Genomic DNA, 27,630 nt, shown 5'->3' with positions numbered 1-27,630 from the left:
CTGAGCAGAGAGCCCAATGCGGGCCTCGATCCCAGGACTCTGAGATCATGACCTGAGCTGAAGGCAGCGGCTTAACCCACTGAGCCACCCAGGCGCCCTACATCACCGTCTTGAACCAGAACTCTAGTATACCCATTTCTAAATGAGGAAATTGAATCATACATGTCAAGTATGTTTCTTAGCTCTCAAATAGCTCATAGTTTATTAGAGACATTTAAGCTAAATGATTCTAAGCCATTGTAGTGTCACCACAGAGGTCTGATGAGAACATAGAAGAAAATGAGGTGAGGAGAAATGAGACCTGTGTTTTCATTCGACGCGCGCAGTGACCCTGTTACATAGGAGAGTTAAGTGAGTTACTCAGGTCATTTAGTGAGTAAGGGTTATCTATGAGCTTCTACCTCCTGACTTCCTACAGTGCCCAGATAGCTCCCACTACTGTCCCTTCCAATTTTCAATAAGATGTTTCTCCAGTATTTGCCTTTTAAAATCAGAACTTCTGAAGAGTTATGGTTCTTTATTACAAAATCAAGCATGGTTATGGGCGACATGTCAGTGTCACTTGTCAGCAACCCTTTAGCATGTCAGTGTGTATTGGGAGTAGGAGGAGGTGGAAGGATGCTGGTAACAGGGGGAAAAGGCCTGCAGAGATCATGTACATGCCTTTCATATCAGTGCATTTTTTTAATAGGATCTGGAGTTGGGATCTGAGAGTGGAGGAGATACCATTTCAGTAAATCAGACACAAATGAATTTGTCATCTAACACTGAATCTACCAACTTACCATCTTCCACCCCAGTGACAAGTTCTGGAACCAAACCCAAGTCTACGGTAAGTTATAAATAATAACAGTCAGTTTTAACCTGAAATGCTGCTGATCGTAAGGTAAGAGTTGATATCTTATCCATTCAATATAGAAGAAATACTCTTTGAGCCTGAGTTGCAATGACTTAATAGCATTCAATTAAGTGCGATCCAGCATGTGTTTTTTTGTTTGTTTGTTTGCTTGCTTTTTACTGATAACACAGTATTTCACTGAAACAGGTCATGGTTCTAGAATTATGCAAAATATGATATCAAATTGTGTTGCTGTATACTCAGATCATTAAGAAACTAAGAATAAAAAATCTAGAGACTATTCTCCCTGCATTATAACCCTGACCACATCACTTACCAGTCAGAAAATCACCTAAGACTAGATAGATAAATAGAAATTTACATACATCATGATTTTTTGTGGGTATTAAATGACATAACTCAGGTAAAGCACTTAGTGAAATGCTTGGCACAGAATAAATACTGAGTAAATTTAAGTTACCATCATTATCATTATGACGCTTCATCAACTTTACAGTGCTACCAAAACAAATAAAAGGAGAATTACCACATATAATAATATAGCAGGGTGAATTGTAAATAAAAGGCATTTTTCTTTAAGTAAAAAGTTGAACAGCTACAGGAAAGCAGTATTTGACTGTAAAAGGTAACATTTATGGAGGAAGTAATTACTACTTCAAATATCTGAAGTCCCAGCAGATCCAAAATAACCTTTCCTAGTTTAGTGAAAATCAAAGTGGCGTATTATTTTTTTAAATGCCCATGTTAGTTTAACACAGAGAAACAAGTTTGGATGACTTGTTTGCCTGACTTTAAAATAAAAGGCAAATCTGAAATAGGACTCAAAAGAGAATACTCAGAATTTAAAACATGGTAGATATGTTCAACTGCAAGAATATCTAGAGACTTCTAATAGAACAAATATTTATTGAACATCTACTACATGTCATGCAGGACGCTCAATGCAAGAGTGGGAGTGGAGAAAAACATGTTTTCCATCTTTAAACAGCTCATACTCTAGCAAGGGTGGGTGGGCAAGTAAAGAGTGAAATGCAGTATCATATTCTATGGTAGGGCTGTATATGTTGGAAAGATCAGGAACTACTGACCTGCTACATAATGCTATTGTAGGCTACAGTGAAAAAACAGCATCAAAAATAATGTGTATCAACAGGCAGACTGCAATGAATTCATGCTCTTCTTTTTCATAATGGATAAGAAGGTTCAAATGCAAAATTAAAATAGGAAACCAGATGATCTCACTTCATCACATTCTTATTGAAGTAAAAGGTAAAATCCTCTCAGCAGCTTTAACCTGAAGGTTTGGGAATCATTGGAGCATTGGCTTTTTGAACATTGGGATAGGTATGGGGCTGACATACAAGGAAAAAGTAGAAAGGAAGCTGAATTCCCTTGTTAAAAGTATTTATGCTTAAATTATCTTTTTAAAGCACCTGCTATTATCCTGAAGAGCAGTTCTTTTCTCTCATATTTTTCCATGTTCATCTTTTACTTTAGAATAATTACTACTGGTATCTGCTACTTCTCCCTTAAAACATACATATTTTAGTGTGTGGTCACCTTATAATTTGTAACAATTTATACACTTTATGCACAGTTCTGTCATTTTTCTTACGTATTCCCACATTTATAAATGTGCTCATGTTTATAAATGCATTTCCCCTGAGATATGTCTGTATATTTTTATGATAACCATCTACAGTAAATTTTTAGAATGAGAAACATAAAACCATCAGTGTTGGGGACTTTAATCCTTTAAAATACTTGAAGATGGGTCTGTTTTCAAATTTTTCATGTTTGCCATATTGATTGACCAAATTATTCACCCCACTGGCAAAATTAAGAAATACTAACATTGGGGCACCTGGATGGCTCAGTAGGTTAAGCATCTGCCTTCAGTTCAGGTCATGATCTCAGGGTCCTAGGACCTAGCCCCACATCAGGCTCTGTGTTCAGCGGGGAGCCTGCTTCTCCTTCTTCCCCTGCATACCTCCCCCACCCCACTGCTGCTCTGTCTCTCTCAAATAAATAAAATCTTTTTTTTTTAGAAGATTTTATTTATTTATTTGACAGAGATCACAAGTAGGCAGAAAGGCAGACAGGGGGGAAAGCAGGTTCCCTGCTGAGCAGAGAGCCCGATGTGGGGCTCGATCCCAGGACCCTGAGACCATGACCTAAGCCAAAGGCAGAGGCTTGAACCCACTGAGCCACCCAGGAGCCCTCAAATAAATAAAATCTTTAAAAAACAAAACACCAAAATAAATTGTTGAACAGAAACATACTTTTTCGTGCCCCTAAGACAAATATTTACTGAAAAGTTGTCAATATTGCATAAAATTATGACTGTCTACCCAGCTGTTCAGGTGTGTCTTGTTACCTGGGCATACCATCACGGCTTCATTGTGATTCCACCGCTCATTAGTCAATGAGCACTGAGAATCATTATGCGGGGGACTGAGCCTCCAAACACAATATTCCACTTCAAGACAACCAAAAACTGCTTAACCCATCTTGACCAATACCACAGGCAATTAGAGAACTGTACATGGAACTCTGTCCAGCTACTGAACTATAATTTAGTAAAATTCTCTAGCAGGCCCTGAGAAGAACCCAGAAAGAAACACTCCACTGTCAAAGACAACTGACCTTTAGGAAATTTCTTAAAGAAAATGGTCAATAATGAAAATAGCTTGAAAAGCAGGCTTTTGTTTTGCGGGGGTTGGGGGGGGTTAGTGTGTGTGTGTGTGTGTGTGTGTGTGTATTTAATTTCATGTTATTATTGGTTTTGTTTCTTTTGAATACAGTTCTTTTTTACTATAGTTTGAAAATAATTCTTTGACTGTGGGGGTCAATTCTGTTTCCAGTTTTTTTCTGGGTAGGAATATTAGAACAAAGAATTTTACCTATTTTGTGGAAGAGCAAACAGATACTTTCCCCCTCAATTTGGAACTTGGGAAATGATCTGTTTGTGTAATGGCAGTCTGGTTACTTTGTGAAAATAGAGAAAGCCCCAGTATCCTACAAAGCCCTTCTTTTCACCAGGAACTAAAATTTCAAATTTAATATTAAACAGAAACATTAAATTCTAAGAACACCTACATCTAACATCCACTCATAATGAATTAACCTTCTGCTCCATAATGTCATAATTTAACAAAATGTTTATTTTTATTTCAGAATTATTTAATGTTATATTTGATTTGCTGCTGTGAAATCTATTTATAATGGTGACTAACTACCACAAATATTTGGCTTTCCTTTTGTATGTAAGACCTCTGGGTTTCTACATGTCTATTTTTTCAGTAAGTTTTCTTTTTTATATGTATTATTAGAACAGAACCATTGAGTAACCTTCAGATTTTTCTTGAAGACTATATATCATGCCAAAGAGTGAGCATTAAAGTAGATTTCTGTGATGTATTTCACACAAAAATGAAAAAGTCAAAAGGTAGGACACCCAGCACCAAAAAACACATAAGAAAAAAGAGATCTAGTGCTTCATGTCCAAACAAATCACCAATTTCTGTCTCCAAATCTGTGATTTGTTCTTTTGAAACAGTCCCATAATGCCTTTCTTGAGAGACACTTTCACAAACAACCCATGATCAGTCATATTACTTTTATACAAAGTACTCTGACTCATTATAGAAAGATATACTGGCATCCTTCTGGCCATGGTATCGGTTGGTTCCTGTATTCGTTAATGTAGGGTTTTGCATGAAAGATTTCAAAGCAGGGCACTAAAACCTCAGGGGTTTTGTTGTTTTTTTTCTGAAGATACTTAAAAGTGTAGGTGTTCATTAAATTACTATTCATCATACATTTATGCAAAGAGAAACCAAGCTCTAGATAACAAGGAAAACGTATTTCATTTGTAGAGTAAGTAACTGGAGGAGAAGGGACAATCTAGCAGTCTGTAGAATGACCAAGAGCATCATTAAGAGCAATGCAAGGATATGTTTTCAATTTAGTCTAAATTCCCCTTCCCTCTTTGTCCCAGAAACTCCCTTACTTGCCTTGTGATAGAATTCTAATAACAGTGATGAAACCCTCAATCATTTGGGCATGTTGGAACCACAGCTAGACAGAGCAGCTTTGAGAATGTCCTAAACGATCTAAAGGAATTTTGAAACATATTGGCATTCATATCAGAATGTATTAAGTACTAGAAAATAACCCTTTTATTGAAGACATCAAAAACAGCAGAAATTATTAACTGTCATTATTGTAATTACTACAGAGTAAAAAAGACAGATACATCTTATTTTAGCTCAAGGTGGCAACAGTGGGTCTAGTTCCGCAGATTGAATACACCCCTTATCTTTTCATCATTACTACCAAAATAGCAAAGGGATAGATGAGGGAAAGCATGAGCTGGTGGAAGGATAGGAACTTGGAGCAGGCAGCCGGACACCCAGCCAAACACTGCCAACTTCTTTAGAGAGCGGTTCAGAATAAATCTTGCCTAAGGCCTGCCACAGTGTGATGAAAATAGAGCTCAGGAGTATGCCCTGACTAGAGTTCATGATCATTTCTAGATGACTTTTAAAAAGACTCCCAATACTACAATCAACCTAATAGTCCAACTGCTTTTACTGACAGTTCCAAAACTTGCACGATCTATTCTATCGTTGAAGAGAACAGTCTCTCAATATGATCCCCAAGACAACTGTTTATGCTGTGGTCAGTTTAGTGAGGCATTTACTGCAATGTATTATTTTTCTCCACTCTGCATGATAGAAACAAAATAGTAATTTTCAGGTCTGGCATTTACTTGTCAATAGCATTGTCTTCCCTAAAAGGTTTAAATGTTTTGAGGTGCAGGGGAAATGAAGGTGATGATGGCACTATGTAGGAATTTTGACATCTTATTTTTAATAAATGTTATTTAACTTCAAGTCTTTAAAAAACAGGATCTTATTTTCCCCTTTTTCAGTTAATGTGATATGGTCACGTCTACACTGTTCTTGAAATTATCAGTTTATATTTTCGCCACTGTGCATACAAGATTCATAAATGGTCACTTGTAGTATTTCTATGAATATATATCTCTTCATGGTAGAAAGCATAGACAACAAGAATATGAGCTTTAAGAAAGTTTTATTTAGGGCTCCTGGGTGGCTCAGTGGGGCAAGCCTCTGCTTTTGGCTCAGGTCATGATCTCAGTGTCCTGGGATGGAGCCCCACATCGGGCTCTCTGCCCAGTGGGGAGCTTCCTTCCCTTCCTCTCTCTCTACCTGCCTCTCTGCCTACTTGTGATCTCTGTCTGTCATATAAATAAATAAAATAAAATCTTTAAAAGAAAGGAAGTTTTATCTAGGTAATAATTATGGAGAAAAGCATTGCCTATGTAATAATAATTATGGAGAAAAGCATTGCCTACATAATAATAATATCAAATATAAAAAAGACAAACATTTATAAGGACAAACATTTATATGCGTGGCAGACACTGTATTATGGACTACCGAGGCATAGTTCATTGAATCCTCACAGCAGCCTTTTAGGTAGATGCTATGATTTCCTAGAGTTCACAGATGAGGAAACTAACGTTTACAATGGCAGCTCTGAGTTGCCTAGGACCTCACCGCTTAGGAAGGGATGGGGCCGGGATGGCCCTGAGATCTTCCATGCTCCTAAACACTGCTTTACGCAGAGATTCACCTGCCAGCCACCTGGCTTCAGAATCAACATAAATTGGTTTGAGAGGTTTTATGTTGGAAACAAATTGTCACTGATGTTTGAGTTGTCAGAGTGCCCAACACAGTTTCATCGCACAGTAAAGAACCAGTTTGTCAGAGCATGGCATAGGTCATATTGTTCTAACATCATTTTCTAAATCATCTGTCTACCATAGATTTTTTACATGTGTTTGGGTATGTATGTATACACACATGCACACACACATGTGTATTAAATTATACTTGGGGTGCCTGGGTGGCTCAGTGGGTTAGGCTGCTGCCTTCGGCTCAGGTCATGATCTCAGGGTCCTGGGATCGAGTCCCGCATCGGGCTCTCTGCTCCGCAGGGAGCCTGCTTCCTTCTCTCTCTCTCTGCCTGCCTCTCAGTGTACTTGTAATTTCTCTCTGTCAAATAAATAAATAAAATCTTTAAAAAAAAAATTAAAAAAAAATTATACATATATGTGTATGTTTATATGTGTGTATCATAAAATACATACATATATTTGTGTATGTATTTATACACACATACATTCCCTGGTGTTATTTTCCAAACACCTTCGTTGAGTAATTTTTAACCAAATGGTTCGATTTTTAATGAAACCAAATTTGTAATTATTAAGTTTTTATATAGCCATAAAATTACTATTTAGTATAAGTATTTATAATATATTAATTTTGTATGAGACTATTTCTCAGGAAAAACACAGATAGTATAAAGGCATATTTATTCATTGTTACCAGGTGTGGGGTGTGGTGATGTCTTTATCTGGGATAGAAGATTTAAGGTTTGACAAAGTTTGAGAAAGGGCTTCTAAAGGGAAGCTCATAAGGTAGAAGACAGAGGTTAATGGACACCTTTGACAACCAATAATCAACTTAATTGTTGCTTCTGTAATAGGAGGACTTCATGTAGGCTGGTTAAAAATAAAAAATAGAAAGCTTATGAAGTACTGTTTTGATAGAGAACAATTTATTAGAGATGTCAAGGACAGTCTGATTGGGAGTATGATAATAATTATGATGAATTAGCCACACAAGATTTAAAAAAGAATTCTTAACTCGGAATTTATGGGTGAATTTAAGAGGGTGCCTGAACCCTTTGAAGTTGTATTTTAAATTATATATACACACACCAGCATTTACGTGTGGGAAGGCTGTCAGTATCTGCATCAGATTGTCAGACTCTCCAAGCCTGCCATAAAGAAATGCTCATCTGAGATTTGGTTTTTTCTCTATTTGTTTTTTAATTAACATATGCTGTATTGTTTGCTTCAGGGGTACAGGTCTGTGAATCATCAGTCTTACAAAATTCACAGCACACACCATAGCCCCTACCCTCCCCAGTGTCCATCACCCAGCCACCGTATCCCTCCCCTCCCAACCCCCCAGCAACCCTCAGTTTGTTTCCTGAGATTAGGAGTCTCTTATGGTTTGTCTCCCTCCCTGGTCCCATCTTGTTTCATTTTTTTCTCTCCCTTCCCCCCATGACCCTCTACCCTGCCTCTCAAATTCCTCATATCAGGGAGAGCATATGATCATTGTCTTTCTCTGATTGACTTATTTCACTTACTGTAATACCCTCTAGTTCCATCCACATTGTTGCAAATGACAAGATTTCAGGGGTTTTTTGATGGCTGCATAGTATTCCTCTGTGTGTGTGTGTGTGTGTGTGTGTGTGTGTGTACACACCACATCTTCTTTATCCATTCATCCATTCATGGACATCTAGGTTCTTTCCATAGTTTGGCTTTTGTGGACATTGCTTCTATAAACATTCGAGTGCACATGCCCCTTCAGATCACTACGTTTGTATCTTTGGGGTAAATACCCAGTAGTGCGATTCCTGGGTCATAGGTTAGCTCTATTTTCAACTTTCTGAGGAACCTCCATGCTGCTTTCCAGAGTGGTTGCACCAGCTTGCATTCCCACCAACGGTGTAGGAATGGTCCCCTTTCTCCACATCCTCACCAACATCTGTCATTTCCTGACTTGTTAATTTTAGCCATTCTGACTGGTGTGAGGTGGTATCTCACTGTGGTTTTGATTTATATTTCCCTGATGCCGAGTGATGTGGAGCATTTTTTCATGTGTCTGTTGGCCATTTGGATGTCTCCTTTGCATAGATGTCTGTTCATGTCTTTATCTCTTGATTGGATAATTTGTTCTTTAGGTGTTGAGTTTAAGTTCTTTATAGATTTTGGATACTAGCCCTTTACCTGATATGTCATTTGCGAGTATCTTCTCCCATTCTGTTAGTTGTCTTTTGGTTTTGTTGACTGTTTTCCTTTGTTGTGCAAAAGCTTTTGATCTTGATGAAGTCCCAATAGTTCATTTTTGCCCTTGCTTCCCTTGCCTTTGGTTGGTGTTTCTAGGAACAAGTTGCTGTGGCTGAGGTCGAGGTTGCTGCCTGTGTTCTCCTCAAGTATTTAGATGGATTCCTGTCTCACATTGAGGTCTTTCATCCATTTTGAGTCTATTTTTGTGTGTGGTGTAAGGAAGTGATCCAGTTCCATTCTTCTACATGTGGCTGTTCAATTTTCCCAACACCATTTGTTGAAGAGACTGTCTTTTTTCCACTGGACATTCTTTCCTGCTTTGTTGAAGATTAGTTGACTGTAGAGTTGAGGGTCTACTTCTGGGCTCTCTATTTTGTTCATTGATCTATGTGGCTGTTTTTGTGCCAGTACCGTACTGTCTTGATGATGACAGCTTTGTAATAGAGCTTGAAATTCAGAAGTGTGACACCACCAACTTTGGCATTCTTTTTCTACATTACTCTGGCTATTTGGGGTCTTTTCTGTTTCCATATAAATTTTAGGATTATTTGTTCCTTTTTTTTTTTGAAAAAAATTGATGGCATTTTGATTGGGATTGTGTTAAATGTGTAGATTGCTTTAGGTAGCATAGACATTTTTACAATATTTGTTCTTCTAGTTCATGAGCATGGAACGTTTTTCCATTTTTTTGTGTCTTCCTCAACTTCTTCCATGAGTACTTTATAGTTTTCTTAGTACAGATTCTTTGTCTCTTTGGTTAGGTTTATTCCTAGGTATCTTATGGTTTGGGGTGCAATTATAAATGGGATTGACTCCTTAATTTCTCTTTCTTCTGTCTTGCTGTTGGTGTATAGAAATGCAACAGATTTCTGTGCATTGATTTTATATCCTGACACTTTACTGAATTCCTGTATGAGTTCTAGCAGTTTGGGAGTGGAGTCTTTTGGATTTTCCGTATAAAGTATCATATCATCTGCAAAGAGTGAGAGTTTGACTTCTTTGCCAATTCGGATGCTTTTTATCTCTTTCTGTTGTCTGATTGCTGAGGATAGGACTTCTAGTACTGTGTTGAATAGCAGTGGTAAAGGCGGACAACCCTCCCATGTTCCTGGTCAAGAAAGGATGCTCTACTTTGTCAAATGCTTTTTCAGCATCTACTGAGAGTGCCATAGGTCATTTGAGTTTTGATGATTCAATCAGTTATCTGGTGAAGATACCTGATGAACATGAGAACACCTTTGTTCCAAATAAAATACTTCAGGCACATTGACAGGAATTATTTCTTTCAGGCTTATTTCCTGGTAGAGAATTCCACATAGCCTTTTTGCAATAAATTAGGCTATGCTTCATGGATTCTTGAAAGCCAATTTTCCTATGGGAAAAAACACCATTGGCATCTTTCTCAATTATATAGAATTTCAATAAAATTAAAAGTGATCCAAGAAACAAAAGAAAAATCATCAGGATTTTCCCATAATAGTTTCAGTGTAAATCAAATTTTGTATCTGAATGTAATCACATATCTTATACATATGATCATTAAGCTAACCTCATTATGTTAGTGATATATTAAAAGACAGGCCTTAAAACTGAAAACAAGAATATAGATTCTGGAGTCGAAATCATATCATTTTAAAGTATCTCATAAAACCCAATTCATACAAGAAATTTTAGTACTATTTGTATTTTGTTTTACCGGAGTATTACATACTATATTTTTAAATTATATACAATATTATATACTATATTTTTGTTTAAATGGTTATCAGTTGGTTATTTTTAACATAACTGGTAAATTTCCCTAATGCTGTCCATTATTTAAAACAAAATAGAGGGATAAAACATTATTGTCTTCTTTACAAAGAGGAACTGCCAATACTCCTTTTTACTGAAGGCTGGGGGGAAATGCAAGATGATATATAAAATTAATTAGAATTTAATAATATTTCATAATGTCACATAAGTAAATAGTCAGCAAAGGAAAAAATGACACACATAGAATTTTTAAAGAAAGTTTAAGTCAGCCTCTTCTGAAACATCAAAAAAATTGAATTAGTACAGTTTACCATTAATAAACGCAAAAATGTGATGGTCTTAGAAAAATGCCTTTGATTGTAATGCTTTTGAATGTGGAAATTTAACTCTGACACAGAAAAGCAGTAACATTAAAGTATGTGGATTTTTAAAGAAATATTTCTTTGTTCACTAAGATCCTCATTGTTTATGAGAAAGAAAAATAAAGCAAAATTTATAGTTTTTTAAGGAAAAACTGAGCCACTAAAGAGCTGGAAAAAATGTTTTTGAAAAGGGCATCATTCTGTTATTATTATGAAATATTTCTTAGAATTCAGTGATTGTAAAGCTTAGAGGAACCCATTCACATATTCTGGATTTTGAAATAATAAATATGTAATTCATTAACCTTGGGCTTTGAAAAATAGAAATATTTTTATGGTCGTTTTCTTTTATATTTAAAATAAATTCAAAATCCTCTCATTTCTTATGTTTGAAGATACTGACATCTGTTTCCAATGCATTTACACAGTAATTCATGACAGTCTTGCTTGGGATGGGTTATTTGATCTCCACAATGACCTCCTCACAACAGTTTTTTCACTTTGAAACTAGAAGTTTCGTTTTGTCAAAAATAAGCATAACTTGTACCCAGATTCACTGATCCTTAATACTAAACACTGAGTGCATGGTATTGAAAGAATTTTTTGAGTTGGCAAAAACGTTTTTCTATCTTGTTTGTGTTTATTTTATAATAATCTAGTTAATTAGTTCAGAGGAGAATTCCTAAAACGAAAAAAAAAATGAGGAACATGAGGGGGAGGAATGGCATACATAGGATCATGGGACAGTTAGAACTGAATAGATTCCATTAGGGAAAACTAAAAAATCATCTCTGCAATCTGAGGTTTTAGTCATATGAATAGTACTTTTGTGTGTTATCATCATTACAATGAGAAAAATTTAGTTTTTCCATGTGCTGATGCTACTTCTCGAATCCAGCTCATATTTTCATCCAAGAGCAATAACAACTTCCAGTTATTTCTGGGCAATGTAAAATGGCAAGCCAGCAGCGTGCCACATCACAGCAACCAAGAATATAATTCATAGCACTGAGCAGTAATATTAACCACTAAGTCGTTTTCACAGTCCTCCCTCTCTTCCTTTCAGACCTCGCTGTCCCAAAGCTCTAAGTACATATTCAATATGTCCCCCCCCTTTTTTTTGCTTTTCCACTCTGATTGATAATTAATTTTAGTCCTGGCATTTGTTGGCTTCAACACTCAACTTCTTAAAGACAGTTGAAGTCAGTTGAAGTGTTGAACCAAGGACTCCATGGGAATATTCAGTAGCACTTACACAAAGTTTATAGTTAGGGCCTCCTAAGCTCTAGCTGTGAGCTGTCTACAACATAACAAACTTCTTTTTTTTTTTTTTATATAGATTTTATTTATTTATTTGACAGACAGAGATCACAAGTAGGCAGAGAGGCAGGCAGAGAGAGAGAGAGAGAGAGAAGCAGGCTCCCTGCTGAGCAGAGAGCCTGATGCGGGACTCGATCCCAGGACCCTGAGATCATGACCCGAGCTGAAGGCAGCGGCCTAACCCACTGAGCCACCCAGGCGCCCCAACATAACAAACTTCTAAATGAAAAAATAAAAACATGTACCATGCATTTGGATATTCTGAACCTCACGCTTATAAACATTTGGAATCATATAACAAAAATATGAAAGTAAAGGAATTTTTTATTTTCAATTCATGATGTCCTAAAACACCATCGCTTGAAAAATACCAATATTCCTGACTCTTTTAGGTGTTTAATGAACATTTTGTATGCTAATTTTGTTTTTTACATTATTCTTTACATTATTGTCAGCACTGCCATTTTTAGTGATTGTTTCTTTCCACTTAATAACTTAGTGTAATCCAGATGAATTCTGTATTTGTAAACTCCTTCCAAGTAAAATCAGTTGATGTTCATGAAAATGACTCTCATTGTTTCCTGTTCACTGTAAATTGTTTTATCCATTTTATTTTGTTGTTGATTTATTTTGAAGGCCCCATCTTTGTTTGTAAATACTATAGTAATTCATCAAATGGGCACTTATCAAATTATCCATAATGCAAAATGCAGAGAATCCTACAGACAGCCAAAACTAACCAAATGAATCAGTGCTGTTTAGAATGTGCTCTGGGACCACCCCCCACCCCCACCAAAACTGCCTTCCTCCACTTGCCCCGACCAGATTTATTTACTTTTAGCTCTTTTACATATTGGCCTTATGAATGAGAGCTTCTTTGGTCAATCCATAGCATAGATTTTGTCCAAATCCTAGACTAAACGAACTATAGAAGTGAGAAAATGTTGAAGAATCTGTGTGTGTGTGTGTGTGTCCAGAGAGCCTGTGATATGTATCTACTCCATTTCTAAGATCGCTATGGTGAAACTGCCCCTAGAGCTTCCATGCTACTAGGGCAAGATCTTCACTCCTAAAGCTTTATCCTCACTGAGGCCCGAACTCTGGGAAATAAGGAATGAGAAAGTGTGAGAGAGAGAATCCTGTCTGGATTAGAAAAACTTTTGACTTCACCTGGGTCTGGACTTTTGCTGGCCCAGTTCATTAAGGTTTAAGCGTGAAACAAATTCTATACTTCAGCACATGGGTTGTAGATAGATAGGTTTGTTTGCCTTTTTGTTTGTTTGCTTATTTGTTTACTTTGTTTCTGTTGGGGAATAAAGTCAGAATTTTAAATAACTCTTAACAGATTAACATTCAGAACTCAGAACTAGTAGAATTTCCACTTAGATATATTTCCTAAGCAATATTACCTAAGTAATTTTACCCTTGGAATTTTGTGATATCAAAATTATATATTACTTCCCTATTTGTAAAACATATGTTTTACAAGTATATATGATATATATATCATATAGTGTATGATATATATAGTGTTTATTATATATAACACTACAGTGGACAGTTCTGTACACATTTTTGCCTGTATTTCCAATATTCTCTTAGTAGGTTCATAGACCAAAAAGGAATTACATATTTGTTAAGGGGAAATGTTTTTATTACTAGTAATAATGATCTTTTCTTATATTTATCAGACATTTGTACATGTTATTTTAATAAAAAGGTAAAGAACAATATTAGTAACCATGTGTAATAACTGATATAGTCATGGCTTCATAAAATTATTCTACATTTTTCTTAAAAGGCATTTTTGGTAGGTGAACTATAATACAATTAAGGTTATGAACATTAATTTTATGAAATCCAGTTCTTTTTTTTTTTTTCCAAGAAGCTATAAGAACTTGCTATAGGTTTGTGTAAGCTACTGCCCTAGGCACTGGTATAGAATTTAAGAAAAAGGGTTGGAGGAGACGACATGATTGGCATCTCTGGAATCAGACTCTGGGACCAAGAATTGCCTGGGGAAGCTGTATTGGTGAGGGTTTCTGGGAGATAGATTTGTATGGAAGTGAGGAAGGCCAAACTGGTCAGAAGGCAGAGTTGGTTCAGATGTACTGTAGTAACAGCTGTGGCCTTAGCTGATTGTATTAGAGATCTCCGGAGCTGGGTGACCCTTCCGCACTGTCCCACATTGAGGAATGGGGTTAGGTCCTAGCACCAGCCAATCAGTCGGTCTTAGGCTGAGCCTAGAAAGTGATAAAATTTTGAGGGAGGCAGTTCCTTGCTGCCAGGGACATTTCCCACATTGACAACAGCAAGGGAGCTGATGCACTGTCCGGAAGAGGGAGTAGCTCTGCAGTCTCCACCACACATGCCCGTGACCTTCACCTTCGTAGGGTCGTAGGGTGCACTCTCTGGTGCGAGCAGCAAATACCCAAATGCATGGGTATGAAAAGATGTTAACAAGAACCAAAGTATAGTTATGGAGACCCAGAGGGAACAACCATAAGGAACAGGAAAGATGCAGGCTAATATACTGTTGAAGGTATATACTGTGGAACCCTTAGAGATTGAAAACTGACCTTTTGCAAAGGAAAAAATTAAAAGTGGATTCAAGATTTACATCTTAAGACAATGGTATGGCCATTGACTGAGGGAATAAAGAAGCAGAGACAAGAATAAGGAGAAGAAAAAGCAAGGGGCTTTTTATGTGTTGTTTTGTTCTGCTTTTTAAAGATTTTATTTATATATTTGACAGAGAGAAACACAGAGAGAAAGGGAACACAAGCAGGGGGAGTGGGTGAGGGAGGAGCAGGCTTCCCACTGAGCAGGGAGCCAGATGCAGGGCTGGATCCCAGGACCCTGGGATCATGACCTGAGCTGAAGGCAGAGGCTTAACAACTCAGCCACCCAGGAGCCCCAGGGCTTTTAAATCAATCTTATTTTAAGGTATAATTTACATAGAATAAAATATATCCAACTTAAGTGTGCATACCTCCAGAATGTTTTTGGTAATAATGAAAAGAAAGAAAAACGAAGGCTAGCAGAGGAAGTTTTATTCAGGGAAGTTGTACAATCTTTTTGTGTGTGTGTGTGTGTGTGTTGTTTTATTGTTTTCCAGGAATGTGATCTTAGCTAAACATATGCTATCCAATAAAATGAAATCACAAAACAAAATTTTTTATTACACCTTCCACAGTAAACACCCATGTCAGCTGCTTTTCTCCCTCCTTGAGGAGACAAAAACTCAGAGACTCCCATGAGTCTTACTAGACACTCTAAAGTAATATAATCACTTAAAATCCAAAATGTAGCAGTCATAAATCAGAAAGGAGAATGTTTAATTTCTATAATAATCAACATTTCAATCTTCCTTTCTCTGTGAGGCTTCTCCCCTCTTTCCTAGTTGGTCCTGCTGAAGGCAGGTGTCTGCCTATAGCTAGGGGAGGTAGGGAGTGAGGGTTCAGCTTCCTTCTCCTGCCTAGCTCACCCTGTGCATTACTGGCTAGCAACTGGGTCACAAGAGGTGGGGTGGCATGAAGGACAGAAAAGTTCTCACTGGATGCACATGAATGCTCTGTGGCCCTGGAAGATATTTAAAAAACCGTTACCTGCAATAATCAGTTTTCTATTGCTGTGTAACAAAGCATATTGAAACTTTGCAGCCTAAAATAATTATTATTATTTCTCACAGTCTAATAATTAGTTCAGAATCGGAAACCTGTACGCTCTTCTAGTTTAAGGTATCTCATGAGATTACAGTCAAATGTCTGCTGGTGCAGTCATCTATCAGCTTTCCAGTGGCTGCAAGATCTGTTTGTAAATTGGCTTACTCATGTGACTGGGAGATTAGTGATGGTAAATTTGTTGTTTTCCATGTGGGTCTCTCAGTGACTGGGTGTCCTTGTGCATAGTGTCCGGCTTCCAAGAGAGTCAAAGAAATGAAGAAGTCAGACAAGCATGCTTACCGTATTCTGTTGGTCATGCAGACCAACCCTGGCTGAATGTGGGAAGAGACCAAACAAGGACATGTTTGCAAAGGCGAGAAATATTGAGGGCCATCTTGAAGCCCAACCAGCGAAGGGAGCTGTATCTCTCAAACATGCAGAGACATTCACGGTGTCCAAAAGGCCCTCAGAAGACCCATCTCATGACAGCCTCTTGTCATATAAATCAAAGTTCAAGATCTTGTCATATAAATCCCATCCAAGTTCAGTGAGACTTCCCAGTTCCTCAAGTAGAGTAGAGTTCCTCTTGACCCGAAGGCCTATGAACATGCCCAACAATCAGTGGTATGATAGATACAGCATAACCTCTATAAATTCTCCCAGACATAAAAGGGATAAATGGGATGCACATAAGAGTCAGTGGCCTGTAGAAATTCTGAAAAACAGTATGGTGAGGAATCATTCCTACTACCTCCTAGGGATTATTCTCCATGGTTCCTGGCTCATCCCTTTGAGATCTTGGTTCTACTCTTTGAGTCATCCTTCCTTTTTCTTATGAAATGACTGCTGTTTGCGGCTAAGTAGTTTTCTCATCTTGGATTCTGCCTATAGAGTTTGGGGGTTCCAAAGGTCTCCAATGGTTCTACACTGTGTCTAAATTTTTTGATCTAAAGTAAAAGTATTTCTGCTATTACAGTCTCTGAAACTTTGTGCATTTCCTGTGTGTCTTGTAAGAACTTACTTCATTAGACAGAGCCAACTTACAAATCTCTTCAATATAAGTCTTCCCCTACCTCAAACCCCCACTGAGGCTTCTGAGAAGCAGTGCCCTAATGATTCTTAGAAATCCTGTTGTTTAATATAAAGACTCTGTGATGTACATCCTGAACATTCCTTGTAAGCTTTTTGTGTGGACAGTTTTCTGAGGCATTATCTTAAATGGTTTTGAGGATTTGGCAAAGAATTTTATCTTTAGGTATATTTTCTTGGCTACAACGTAGATTTGATCTTACCCGGAAACAATTTCTTAATTTTACTATCATTTTTCATCTGGAGAAGCTGTGAAGAAGGCTTTCTTTCTCCTTTTGCATTTTAGAATGAAGAACAAGAAGTCAGGCAGTACCTTTAACCCAGCCTGGAGATTTCCTTTGCTAGAGCACTAAAGACCTTCCACGTTTTCTCCTTTCCACAGTACCACCCACAACTGTTCTCTTAAACTTTCTGTCACTGAATAAAAAGGATTCTTTCCTTCTAATAATATTTTCCTCAGTTTTCTTTAAGCTTTTACTGAAAGCTTCCTCAAAAATCATACAGGTAGTGTTCCCAGTATCTTCGGGGTTCCTTAGTGTTTCAGAAGTGCTCCTTTCAAGGTTCAGCTAACATTTACCTGCCACCCCATCCCAAAGCTCTTCCCACATTTTTTTCAGTTTTTACTTTTCTTGTTATCGTAGCCCCTATCTCTAGTACCAGAATCTGTATTAGTTGTCTGTTGTTACATAACAGATCAACCCTAATTTAGTGGCGTAGAACAATAGTAATCAATGTATCATGTATGTATCATGGCTTCCATACACTAGAAGTTCGAGAGTAGCCTATTTATGCACTTCTAGTACAGGGTCTCTTGTGAATTTGCTAATGTTGTCTAAGGGTGGAAGATCCACCTCCGAAATGATTAATTCCTCACATGGTTGGCAAGTCGGTTTTTCCCCAAGTGAACCTCTTCATGAGAGAGCCTTAGTATCCTTATATCATAGAGGCTGGCTTCTCTAGGGTGAGAAATTTAAGAGACCAAGACAGAAGTGGCAATGCTTTTTATGAACTGGTTTGGAAAGTCACACAACATAATGTCTGTTGTATTCTTTTCGGTCATGCAATACTCATCTGTGTGGGAGGAGACTTCCCAGGGCATGCGTCCCAGAAAGCAGAACTCACTGGGAGCCATTGTGGAGCTTAGCTGCCATATCTCTAATTCCCTCAATGTGGACTTTATGTTTCTAGCCCCTAGGAATGCAGACATTTTTAGCTTCTCCTAGCTGAGGCCTGTTGAGACCTCTTGTCAGTCCTCTGAACAGGTCCTCAAATTGTGCCACACATACATCTCTGACCATAAGAAACACTCACATTGCCTTTTCCTGAAAGATCTAGGAATCCAGCTGATACTAATAAAGCCACATCTCATGTGACTCATCACTAGCTAGGTAGCCCAGTCAGGCCAGATTAGGGTCCTGTGCCCCCATGCTGCCCGGACACATAGCAGACTCCCCATGTCTGCTATGGGGAGATGCTAAGGGGATGCTTGAAATCCCTTTAACAGCCGTGACTTGAGAGTGGACACTGTACTTCTAATACTTCCTTGTAGAGCAAAATGTATGGGAGGATTCATCACACACCAAAATTTCTCCCCAAAGTCACTTCCAAAATCTTCTGATTCCTGATCCTATTATATTCTTGGCAGGGGTAGGTAATTAAGTGTTCTCTGACCCATTCTCCTCAAAATACTTTTTGCAACTTCTCCATTGTTGTCTTATCACAAATTATTTTGATATGAAATCTGTCACCTTAGGGTTTAGGTCCAGATCTTCTTTTTAACATCCTGTTACAGGGATCTATGTCCTGAGCTGCGGGTGTGTGCCAGGATCACATCTGCTCTCTGCTGGCGTCTGAGAGATAAGAACACTTTGATTAAGATAAAATCACAGATTTAAGGTTACGGCGGTATTTTTTGTCACTCACTAAAACTTTCTTCAGACAGGACTAAAGATAAGGTACACACAACCCAAAGTTGGTTGACCACCACTCTTAATCAGCCTGCTAAAGGTAGTTCCTTAGTTGGCCTGCTAGAGGTGGAGTTTATATACCCCAAAGTGGGGGAAACTACTTAAAAATTGGTTTTCTTTAGGGGCGCCTGGGTGGCTCAGTCATTTAAAGCCTCTGCCTTCGGCTCAGGTCATGATCTCAGGTTCCTGGGATTGAGCCCTGCATCGGGCTCTCTGCTCAGCAGGGAGCCTGCTTCCCCCTCTCTCTCTGCCTGCCTCTCTGCCTACTTGTGATGTCTGTCTGTCAAATAAATAAATAAAATCTTTTTAAAAAACTGGTTTTCCTTAAATATACTCTCTGAATACATGCTAATAAGGTAACATGTTAAAACATCACCAAATAATTTGTATGTTGACTTATGGTGGAGACATAATGAATTTGAACAGTATTTTAAAATGGTAAGGGCAGAGATAATAATAAATCATAGTAATTTTGCAGGGAGAAAAAAAAAATGTTTGCCTAGACTTTAACTATTTTCTAACCTGTGGTCTACATGACATAATTTTTTTGTCTATTATGTGACCTGGTTTCCTCTTCAGCTCCAACAAGTGCTAAAGAAACATCCTTCTGCACAATTCAGACTCTTTTGGAAAGTGTAATGAGGAAAAGGCTTATGACAAAGGATGAGCTCTGTCTGACCAAAGGTTCTGGAAGTTCAATTTGGGGCTGAATCTAGAAGTTTCAACAGCTTCTGGGGATGAAGAAGGATAGATTTCAGCAATAAGTACTCCTATTGAAGGATCTCAAATGGTCAGAAAGACATGGGTGGAGGGAATCAGGTCGGGTTGGCTCCAGGGGAGGAAAGATGATATATTCTGAATTAGTTGCTGCATGGACAGCAGGAATAGGCCCCAAGGATACCTGCTTATATTTAGACTTAGGCTAAGGACTCTTTTTCTTAAACTTCTCAAAACAATAGAATACTAACCATAATTTCTTTTTTATAAAATTCCTGGAAATTTCTATTAAAATATTGTCATTGAACCAGAAAATAATTACTACATATATGGCAAAAACTATATAATGACAGTTAAAAGCTGGAGGTAGAAAAATAAAATTATTTAATATTTTCATTACTGTTAATATCATATATTTATTATTTTTTCCATAATTACTCCTAGCATATTTCTGAGTTACACAGAGCAAACATTACTCATTAACTGGTTTAAAGAATATTGGCACCATAGTTTATCTATGATTCTATTTGTTGTATAAATTGAAAGGTATTACAAGGGTATGACTATATGCTCCTCTGTGCATCCTTTCAAATCAGTTCAATTAAAGTTGTCATTAAGTTGGCACATAAGGGAAGCTATGACTCTCTCAGGTTGATAAAGAAATTCAATGTTGGCATAAACAAAAAAAATATGTAATCCGATGTTAAAAATAGATTTAAGATAAGAGCACATTGTTTTGAAGGGTTTGTAAATACATAAAATTATATATAATATATAAAATATATAATATATATAAAATAGCATGCAATATAGTTTTTATATAGATTATGAATTTGTTCTCCTTGGAAGAATCTTTTCATGTTTTTTAAGTTCTGTTTCTATATAGTGTATTTCACAGTGCATAAGAATGTTCCTCCACCCCAAAAAGATACTTTGGAGAAAAATTCTAACACATTTAATCTCTTCTTGGATCATAAGTCTGATTATTAATTATATTGTTTTTAGATATTATTTTTTACTCCAACATAAAATTAATATACTACTGACTTAAAGTTCTGTAGCCTTTAGATGATTGTTGGATCTTTCAAAGGACTTTCTTCTTTGGTGCCAAAATAGTACAGATAGGCTCTTAGAAATACTAAGTTATTTTTCTTAGAATGAGGACATTCTAAACCTTGAAAAGGATAATATACAAAAAAAAAAAAAAGATTAACACTAGTTGAAATAGTGCCATCATTAAAACTTTGAAGTATAAAAAGCGCGGTAGTTGCGTTATCTTGTTTTTTGTTTTTGTTTGCTTTCTTTTTTTCTTTAAGAATGCTGCCATCTTCTGGTCAAATTGTATATTCATACATAGAATAAAAGATCCACAATATGAGGCAATTTAGGTTTATATTAATTCATTTTTTATCGTTAGGGATCACCTATTTAAGATGTGTGCCTGTAATGTCCCCAGGCTAAAGATCTTTAAATAATTTTCAGAAACTTTAGAAAGTTAAATTCACAGAAGATGTTTCACGACTTGTAATGCTATCAAAATATCCGTTAGACAGTAAATGCTAAGGGGAGTACAGATAAGGCAAAGTATCTCTAGGGAATATATGACTTTGTTCTATTTCCGTAAGTATCTATGGCTAGGGGCACCTGAGTGGCTCAGTTGGATAAGTGGCTGCCTGTGGCTCAGTTCATGATCCCTGAGATCAAGCCTCATGTCAGGCTCATTGCTCAGTGGGGAGCCTGCTTCTCCTTCTCCCTCTGTCATTCCCCATACTGTGCTCTCTGGCTCCTTGGTTAAGAATAATTAAGCAATTTTGACATGTATTTTCTATATTCATTTCTATAAACCTTTTATTTTCTAAGTAGTTCATCTTGAAAGAATATTTCTATAGTATTTTATAAAAACCCTTAGTATATGTTCTCCTTTCAACAAAGAGGATTCTTGCAGTGACAACTTTTTGTCGTAGAGTTGTTTGAATTTGTACTTCTTTTAAAATTATTTATGAAAGGTTATATAATTTAAAGAGTTAGATTTGATATACACAAATATATGTTACTCCCTGTATATATACTCCTACTCCCACACTCTAGTTTTGTTGTTGTTGTTTTTTAAGATTTTATTTATTTATTTGACAGACAGAGATCACAAATAGGCAGAGAGGCAGGCAGAGAGAGAGGAGGAAGCAGGCTCCCTGCCAAGCAGCGAGCCCGATGTGGGGCTCGATCCCAGGACCCTGAGATCATGACCTGAGCCAAAGGCAGAGCTTTAACCCACTGAGCCCACCCAGGCGCCCCACCACACTCTAGTTTTGATCCCTTTCTATTGGTTCCTTGAAAAAAACTGAATCTCTTCCTATGTGCCAATCTCTATAGTAGGCACTGAAAATTCAAACAGAAGATGCCATCCTTAGACTTAAAAGCATGTAACTGAGTGGGTTCCTTTAGCCAAGTCCTAGAAATACTCACTGGACCACACAGTCCTTTACTAATCCATCAAAAACATTTTAATCTACCAAAAACAAAAACTAGCAAATCACAGGGCAAGAGTGTGAAGCATCTAAAGACTCATAAGCTATTCTTCTTGTCACTGATGCTTTCTACCAAATTTTCTACTTTCTCCGTCATCATATTCACAATTTGCTGACACATACAGTCTATTATGAAATAGCCATGAAGTCAGCACAGTAATCAATATTTAATAGGTGAAGCATCTTGACACAGTAAGACCCGCTGACTTGACTTACAGTGTTCTAGATATCTTGCTTAGCTATGTTCAAAAATTGCCTGATGAAAGAGGTTGGTTGTGGGCAGGGAAAAGAGAAAGCGGTATTGTTCTCCAGAGCAAGGCTTGATCTGAAACTGACCACATTCCCTCAGATCACACCAAATGGCATGGAGGAGAATGCTCCAGATGCTCCATGAAGAGCCACCTTAAAGCTCAGAGGAGGGAAGCATGCCATTAGCAACCCCCCCAGCTTGGCCATATTTCACTCATGGTACTCCACTGTTTTCCCCATTATCAAAAGGAAACAGGTAAATGATCACATGCATTGTTGAGCTGTGTGTAAGGGACTATATGAAAATGCTCTCAGTATTCTCTGTAAGAGAAAATAGGAGCCATTGCACAGAGTGTATGCTTAAGAATTCAAGTGAACAGTTCCTCACAGTCAAACCATTCTCTTTGCCTAGAAGACCCAACTAAGACTGCATTGGAATGGCTCTTCTTTTGGATGCTTTTTCTTAAAGCAGTTGTTAGAGTACAATTTAAACTTTCTAAGCCTTCACGCTGATAAAAATTAAGAAATCAACAAGTCACTCTTACAAGTATCCTAAATATCAGTATTTCCTGCTGTTTGGGAACTGACATATTTTATATAGTTTATACTATACAGAATATATGTAGAATATATATATATATATATTCCTGTGTTTTCAAACCCAAGTTTAAAACATTATACCATAGTTATATACTTATATATATACTTCATGCTCTTCTTCGAACTAGAATGGCAACTAAGCTGTGAAGTATCTGCATAATTTTTAAAATTCTCATCACATAGCAAAAAAAAAAAAAAAAAAAAAAAGCTATTAAAATTTCCAGTTAAGATAGTAGGCTTAAAGAATTTGAGAGTGTGTCAGCCTATCCTTCATCCTCCTGGTTCAGAGGTTTAGTAGAAGCTTGGATTCAGAATGTTCACTGCGGAGGATTTCAGTCCATAACAAATGACGCCATCATTGACATGGCATTTCTGTTCCATTGAGAGCTATATAAAGAAGCAAAACTTGAAATATTAAAAATCACAAGCTGAAAGAAGATGCAGTTCTTTCATTTATGGCATTTTCACACATACCCCTTAAGTGGAAAATACCACCTTATAGGTTTATATTTTTTGTCCTTCATTAATGCTTTTTCTATTTCTCTATTTTATGGAATTCTTTTAGAAATTGATTAGATTTGTATTAAATTTTGTTAAAGCAATCCAAGCCTGGAAACACTAGCAAAACTTTCACAGAACAAAGCAATACAGATTTATAAAATCATTCTTAACATTTCATAAAGCTAGGTGCACTTATATCTTACCTTTCTTCATATTTTTAATAAAGTAGTTCTAAATATTTTCATTTCAATTAAATAGTTTAACTGGCTCCTTTTAAAGGGTTTGAAGAAGAATCCAGGATTTGTGAAAGTAAATCTCTTAGTAGGGTGCTCAATGCACAGTAAGCCCTCTACCAGTGATAGTATTATACTCCTGTATATACAATAGAAATGTTCTTTAAGAGGAATACATAAAATTATTTTTATGATGAATTAAATAATACTTTAACCAGCATACTTGCACTTTGCTTAAAATCTCTATCCAGTTCTTTGAGCTGAATCAAATTCTAGTATTTTCTGCACTAGAATGAATTAAGGAGAGGCACCATCCGTAATTGGAAAAGGGCAACCCAAGACAATTGGGTTAACTAAGAAGATCAATGGCCCAGAAAGGACATCCTTGTCCTCCATGTCCCAGCATAGGATAAGGAGCAATTTACAGAGTCAGATTCCCAGAAAGACTGGAATACCCAACCATAGAGGAAAGTGAAAGATGAAGGAGCCTTTTTATCATCCAGAAAAACCCCACAGCATACTTTTGTATTCAAAATGACACTAATTAATGTGGTCATTATCTGGGAAGACAAGGATTATGAAAAAGATGATTAATTCAGTCACCCGTCTTTGCATCCATCTTATATTATTGCCATTTGGGTTTCAGCTGTAGTCATCTTTGCTACTTCCTGTAGCTGTACTTCTTGGTTGCTGTTTTCCAACCCATCCCAGGGTGGATGCCAGGTATTGGTATTTATGCTATCCTACTCATCTTTCCTCCCTGGAAAAATTCCAAAGAACATATATTATAAAGTAGAAATACATTATTCCTGGCAGATAAGTTTTTCTGGCTTCTTAATATCTTAACGCACGGCCTATTTATAAACAAAAATCTTGTGCTAAACAGTATGTTAGAATGAGTTAATAAGACTCTTTCTCTTAAAATGAAGTCTCTTGTATACCTCTATTAATTTTCCTGGTTTGGTTTTTTTTTTTTTAATCAATGGCATGAGTTCTGTTTTTGTACTTGAGAAGATGAAGAAATACTTCATTTGGTTAAAATATGACAGAAAGTTCATGAACTTTGTCTTGTAATTGTAATAATTCAAATTGCAAAAGTAAGCATCAGTTTTCATCAGTGATGAATACAGATGCTTAAAGAAGAGATTTCTGCACTGTGTTGGCGCCTCTGAAGAAATGATGTTCTTCCCACATCACCAGAGAAGAATTTGTTTGGCCATTTTCTTGGAATGCTAGTGAATTGACAACCAATCCCAGAACAATGTTGGTATTTGTATACAAAATGGTCATAAACAGGCTACCCACAGAAACAGTGATTTATACTGATTGCACTTATCTCTATAAATGTTTAATCTTCATTAGCAATTTTTAGGGAAAGCATTATTTTGAACCTTTGACTCAGAATTTTCTGAGGCTTTTAAAATGATCTAAGATAAAGATCAATTCTCTTTGGCCCCATTTTTTCAGATATTTAGTATCCTGTTTCCCATTATCAAAACATACATGCACACAGTTTTGAAAGTAACAAATGCAATATAAACAGTAAGGAGGCGTAACTATTTCCCAATAAGCAAAATCTCAAATCACAGGTCAAATGAATGATCCCCAGTCTATTTTAATGTGCTCATTATCTGCCTCCATTACTCCTTAGTGAACATACTTTCAAGGGGACTTGGCTCTTGAGAACGAATCATTCTAGCACCGTAGCTTTTACTGGCTCCTTTTCTAATGTACTTGCTTAGTAATGAAAATGTTTTTGAATACCACATATTACCTTCTGGTTATTTATATTTTATTTCCTTATTTAGTAATCATTTCTTGAGTGCCTACTATGTGCCAAGCATTGTGCTAGATACTAGAGAGGTGATAGACTTCCTCACAGAGCTCACAGTTAAACAGAAGAACCCTAAAAAACCACTAATCTGAACTCAAGGGACGCAAAGAAGGACACCTAGGCTAGTTCTGAGGTAACTGGGAAAAGTTGGCACAGTAGGTGCTCTCAAATATTTCTTTAATATTTCAGGATGGATGGAACTAGGCTGGTAAAAGTGTAGAGAGCTAAAGAAGAAATGTGCATGCAAAGTAGTTAGTGAGAGCAAAGACATGGAGGTGAGAAAGCCCATAGCATGTGTGGAGACTAGCAGATGGTTCGGTCGAGCATGATTGCAGGGGCTTTGAACTCAACATAGAGGCAACAAAGGCCCATGAGACTCAGATTCAGAAGTGTCTCCTACACCATGATAAGCAAGATGAGAGAACTCCAGCAAAAAACATTTAGGGAGCAGGGTGATCATACCTGCATTTTGGAAAAGTTTCTTCTGAATAGGGAAGGAACACATCAGAATGACTCCAGGGAAGGGCACTATTTTGAGGGTTTTCAGAGCAACCCAGGCACAAAACAAAACATGAAGGCCTCCATGGTAGAAATGCTGAAGAGGAGGCATGGGTAGATTTAAAGTACATTAAGTAATTATAATCTGTATAATAAAGCAATGGATTGGATGTAAACAAGAGAGAGGAAGCAAGACCTCATAATGACTGAGCAACTAACTTGATGATAACACCACGACAGGGAATATCTTTGACATCCTCATTCTTGTCTTCTGAAAACAACTTCTAATTTTCATTTGGAGGGTCCCTCCACAATACCCAGTTTATGTGGAAAGGCAAGGCTGCCCCCAGGAGCAGAGCGTGTGATCTAGATCAGAGCTGGTGCTAAGACTCATGAAAAAGTGACCTCGGGGGTGTGTGTGAATGTGTGTGTGTGTGTGTGTGTGTGTGTGTGTGTGTGTGGCCGATGGCTGGGGCGGGGAGAACTAGAATCCCCATGCTCTAAGTTAGTCCAGTTAGGGTTTGAGTATGAGGAATTTTGTGGAACCTCTGGAAAACAGGCTTTCTCCTGTGCATTGGAATGAGAGTCATAAGGATATGTGAGCCCAGCTACTGTAGCCATCTTGCCACCCCACCCCCCGTCAAAGGAGAAACCAAGAATGTAGCCCCTCTAGAGAATCAGAGTTAAGCGGGGGGAGCAAGAACAGGCAGGTCTTGGAAACATCTGAGCCCTGCTTTCTGCCACACCTGAAGCAGTCCTACAACCATACTTTTCAGTTAAACACACCAACGTGCTTAAGACACACGTGGATGTGTCCTAGTGAATGCAAAAGTCAAGGGTAATGTCTAGGAGGCAGTTTATACATAAGTGTCTGGAGCTCCAAGGAGAAATCTGCCATAGAATGCTGTCTGCAGATAGGTGATTTTACATGAAATGATCACCCAGCCACATGAGAAGAGACAGAAAATCCTGGGAAACACCAACATTTAGTCACTTAGTCACTCAACAAATGCTTATTGAACACCTTCTCTGTAACAGATACCAAATCAATGAACGAAAGTGACAATAATAATAAGTCTCTGCTTTTTTGGAACTGATAGTATATTGGAGGGAAAAGAAAACAACCAAAAAAGCATATTAGTATTTGTAATAATGATAAGTTCAGGGAAAAGAGAGATAAGAGGAAGATATAGAGGTTGAATGTTCAGACAGTGATCAGGGTAGGTCTCACTAAGAAGTCTGACAGTTTTTTAAGTAAAGATTGAAAGCAACCGAGAAAGCAAACCACATACATAGCCCAGGAAGAGCATGGCAGTTGCAGGAACAGCAAACAGCACGCTCAAGACAGGTGTCCACCTGCTGTGCTGGCGAATTCTGAAAGGACACAGTGAGTTAGAGCCCAGTGAGCAAGGAAGAGGGACTAGGGCAGTGACAGCCTTGTGAGCCATAGTGATAACTACACTTCCATTCTGAGCGAGATGAGAGGCCCAGGGAGG

The 27,630-nt window shown here is 37.4% G+C and overlaps 1 protein-coding gene across 1 annotated transcript in view; it reads left to right on the top strand.

The window, feature by feature from the left end:
- Positions 1-27,630, top strand: part of DLC1 (DLC1 Rho GTPase activating protein) — a 413,181-nt gene that overhangs the window by 115,566 nt on the left and 269,985 nt on the right. The window contains exon 4 of the mRNA XM_059384365.1: positions 692-832. Coding sequence (XP_059240348.1) covers positions 692-832 — 141 coding nt within the window. The remainder of the gene's footprint in view (positions 1-691; positions 833-27,630) is intronic.

Source organism: Mustela nigripes, chromosome 18, assembly GCF_022355385.1.
Source record: "Mustela nigripes isolate SB6536 chromosome 18, MUSNIG.SB6536, whole genome shotgun sequence".
Taxonomy (NCBI): domain Eukaryota; kingdom Metazoa; phylum Chordata; class Mammalia; order Carnivora; family Mustelidae; genus Mustela; species Mustela nigripes.
Note: the sequence above shows the minus strand (reverse complement) of the source record. Positions and strands in the feature narration are given on the sequence as shown.